Genomic DNA, 4,023 nt, shown 5'->3' on the forward strand with positions numbered 1-4,023 from the left:
GCTTTCAATTCCAGAAGGTTATAAACATAATGCATTGTGATTATTGTCACCCCTCTATCATTCTCCCTCACGTTTTCCCATCCCATTTCTACCCTCAAGTTCCACAGTTTTAACTTTTACATAATGAATATCAAATGTAATTACTGAATTTGCTCACTGGTGGGTTTCTCTCCCTATTCTTTTAAACTTTATGGCTGTTAACACTTTAACAGCTAGTCGTAAAATACCTTTTACTATTCCATGGACCAAAGTACAGCTTCCACCTTCCCTAACCTTCACTCATCACTACAAAGAAACTACAAATCCCAGCATGCACTGCACGATACGTCAGCTCGAAGGCCTGGAATCTCTGAACGGGCTGCTCTCATTTAGATGAATGGAAATGGTCTCAGGAAAAAATGACGATTGCGGATTGCAGCAGATTTTTGGAGTCTTTTCAGTGCCTTGGGTCGGCCGAGTGCGCTGTTCACCCAGAGCCTCGCGGTAATCTTTCTGTTCAGGCGTCACCGTGGGCAGCCTATCCTTTCCTGGGTCCTCCATGCGGCCGGAGAGCTCCGTTAGTACCCCTCCAAGATGGCGACGCTGTTGGCGGTAAATTCGGGTGAGTGCGGCCAGGCAGGAGACAAACGGTGGAGCCGGGCGATGACCAGTCCTTTAAGGGAAGGGTCCGGGGCTTTGAGGTTCTCCGGGGTCCGGGCCGCTGTCTGTGCGCGGTGCCTGCGTTCCCCTAGCTCCGGGCCTAGAATCCCGCCCCTCCCCGGTTTGAATGGCGCGCGGCGGCGCTGGGCTTCCGAGTGGGCCTGGAGTCCACGCCGGGAGGCCGGGGGGCCGGCGGGCCGCGCAGCCGCGCCCCCTCGCCCCGGACCGGGCCTGGGTTCCCACGCCCCACTCCTTGACGTGTCTGCAGCCTGGGTTCCCCCAGGATCCCCGTCACATCTCCAGCAGCGAGGCCCAAGAACCCGAAATCGTTTTCAGCTGGCCGTGGAGGCTGGAGGCGGGACGGGGGGGGGGGGTGCCCGGCTGGTTCCGGGGACGCCCCAGATCAAGTCGGCTGTCTCCAAGGTGGCTTGGAAGGGGGTGCCACAGGCCCAGCAGACGTCTCCACATTCTGCGTGTGTGATCCCGTCCTTTCTCGGTAGAGTTTCGGGGTGAGGTCGAATCTGAGAGGCAGTCAAGGAACTATTGGAGAGGGATGGGTCGAATTTTGGTGGTTCGACATCTTCCATCCCCCATCCCCGTCCTGGAACGCCCCAAAACATACATACACTTTGTCGAATTTCCCGTGGTGTACTGCTGGCTGGCTCTGTAGATTGGGAACGGCAGAGATGCCAGAAGGCATCTGTATAGGGCGGAGAAGCCCCAATTTCCTGCTTAGGATGTTAATCCCTTGATTGAGCTACACATAAAATTCTCAGGCACTATTAAGAGATCTCTTTGGCAAAGGATGTCTTTGTAACAATCGTGGTTGTGGTGGTGGTTCTCCCATCTTTTTGTGCTGATTCCGGGACTTGAACTCAGGGCCTTTGAGAGTTCTCACGTGGATTTCTTTTTCTTGCTCCTCTGGACTCTTATCACTTGAGCCAAGCCTCCAACCTGGCATTTTTCTGGCTAATTGAAGAATGATTATTATATTGTAATATATAGTATATATTATACACACTGTTATAGTAATATATAGTATATATAATTATGTAGTATCATATACTATATATTATATATAGTATATGGTATATACACTATATAATATATAGTACATAGTTATATATTACATAATATATAACAACACATTACATATGTTATATACTATCTATAATTATATATAAACATAATAATGCAAAAACAATACAATAATGTAAAATGGTAATATGTAATATTGCTGTCCCTTCTTTCCAACTAGATATAAATTTAAAAGCAAGGCTACACTGTTATTGTTATGTACATTTATTTGTCATATACTTATGAGTTATTAAATCTTTGAGGGAAAGAGTTTTAAAAAGAAGAGCTACAGAGAGTATATATTGTACAATAATGACTAAAAGTATGCATTACAGTAAAGAGTAGAGCCAAGAACCAGTGTTTCATGCTGACTCAGGAGGCTAAGATCTGAGGATCATAGATCAAAGCCAGCCCTGGCAGGAAAGTCCTTAAGACTTATCTCTAGTTAACCATCCAAACTTCCAGAAGTGGAGCTATGGCTCAAGTGGTAGAGGTCTAACCTTGAACAAAAAAGCTCAGGGATAGCACCTAGGTCCTAGGACTGGCACACACACAGAAACACACACAAATCATATCCATGCAAAGAAATATTGTGCAGCCTAAAACAAGGAAGAAAATCCTGATATATGATACAACATGAATGACTCTTGAGGACATTATGCTAAATGAAATAAGCAAATCACAAAAGACAAATACTGCATAGTTTTACTTATGAAGTATGTATAAGTAGCCAAAGGCAGTACTTGCTTAATAGATATAGTTTCATTTTTGCAAGATGAAAGTCCAAATGTGTCTTGCAAAACAGTGTGAATATATTTAATATTACTGCACACGTAATAGTTAAGATGACATTGTTTCTTGCTGTCACAACAAAAAAAAAATCAAATGTCTTAGAGTTGTAAAAAAGAAAAACCTGAAGAAGCTGTAGAGTTTTTTTGATCTTTGGATTTCAAGCTACATGACTCATTAGTGTTGTGACAGCTCCAATATATACTTAGAGGCTTGTAAGTGAGCAGCCAATAACACAGCTAGTTAGTCTATGATAGTGTGGTCAACCCTGTCCCGATTTCAGTAGTGATGATTTCATCATCTACACTTCTCAAACCTTTAACCTGCAGCTGACCTAGAGAAAGTACTAGCCAATAAACCTAAGTTATTTGCACTCTTTTGAATCAAATTCCTTCTGTGTTCTTACGTAAGATAAATCTTACCCTTTATTTTCTTCCTAATACCCCTTCTTTGTCTCTTGCTCTAATTTATTTATTTATTTTATATTTTTTGTTATGTAGGGTTTGAATTCAGTGCCTTGAGTTATGAATCTAGCTCTCTTTCTCTTTCCTTCCTTCCTTTCTCTCTCTCTCTCTCTCTTTCTTTTTTCTTTTCTTTTTGCTTTTTGGTCTGTCGTGGGGCTTGAAGTCTGGACTTGGGCTCTGTCCCTGAGCTCTTATGCTTAAGGCTATATATTGTTCTACCACTCTCTGAGCCACAGTACCACTTTCGGTTTCTGGTGGTTAACTGGAGATAAGAGTCTTACAGACTTTCCTGCCGGAGCTGGATTTGAACCATGATCCTCAGATCTCTACCTCCTGAGTAGAGTAGCTAGGATTACAGGAGTGAGCCACCAGCCCTGGGCATTTCTCTTTGTCCGCACCCCTGCCCCCTCCACCCCACCTTGCACATCTATCCTTTGCATGCTTTGGTCTAATTGTTATCCTTTTTTTCCTCTTCACAGCCAGACCTTTCAAGAGATTTTTCACTATTCACTGGCTCCATATCTATGCTTCTATCCCTCTACGCATTCTAGCCTGATTCTATCTCCTAAACAGCTCTTAATAAGATGACCATGTTCTTGTTTATCACTAAGTCTGTTAGGGTTTTAAGTCTTCTTGCTTGGTCTTTTAGTGTACATGTCAAAGTCCTGAACATAGTTTAGAAAGCCCTGCCTAGAATGGCAGTTGCGTATTTTTCCCAAACTCTGTTTCGTACTGTTGCTCTTGGCTTCTTCCATTCTTTGACAGTGTAGTGTTTTCTCTAGCCATGGGAAGTCACTTAGTGTCTTCTCTTCTTAGAACATGTCTTTGCTTCCTGTCCCTCAGTTAACTCCCATTTCTGTCTTTCAAAATGCAGCCTAATCATTCCTGAACCCTTCCCTCCCCTGATTTCACCTTCTGGGTCATATTATATACTGCCTTGCCTGGGGCACCTCTTTCAAAGTATGTACACAATTGGACAATATATTTTTTTTCTTTCCTTTTATTTGTGAACATACTGTACAGAGGGGTTACAATTACATGGGCAGGATAATGC

The 4,023-nt window shown here is 43.4% G+C and overlaps 1 protein-coding gene across 1 annotated transcript in view; it reads left to right on the forward strand.

The window, feature by feature from the left end:
* The first annotated feature begins 399 nt into the window (after positions 1-399).
* Nup205 (nucleoporin 205kDa) overlaps positions 400-4,023 on the forward strand; it is an 80,072-nt gene continuing 76,448 nt past the window's right edge. The window contains exon 1 of the mRNA XM_013021548.1: positions 400-601. Coding sequence (XP_012877002.1) covers positions 574-601 — 28 coding nt within the window. The 5' untranslated portion in view covers positions 400-573. The remainder of the gene's footprint in view (positions 602-4,023) is intronic.

Source organism: Dipodomys ordii, unplaced genomic scaffold (assembly GCF_000151885.1).
Source record: "Dipodomys ordii isolate 6190 unplaced genomic scaffold, Dord_2.0 Scaffold56, whole genome shotgun sequence".
Classification (NCBI taxonomy): Eukaryota; Metazoa; Chordata; class Mammalia; order Rodentia; family Heteromyidae; genus Dipodomys; species Dipodomys ordii.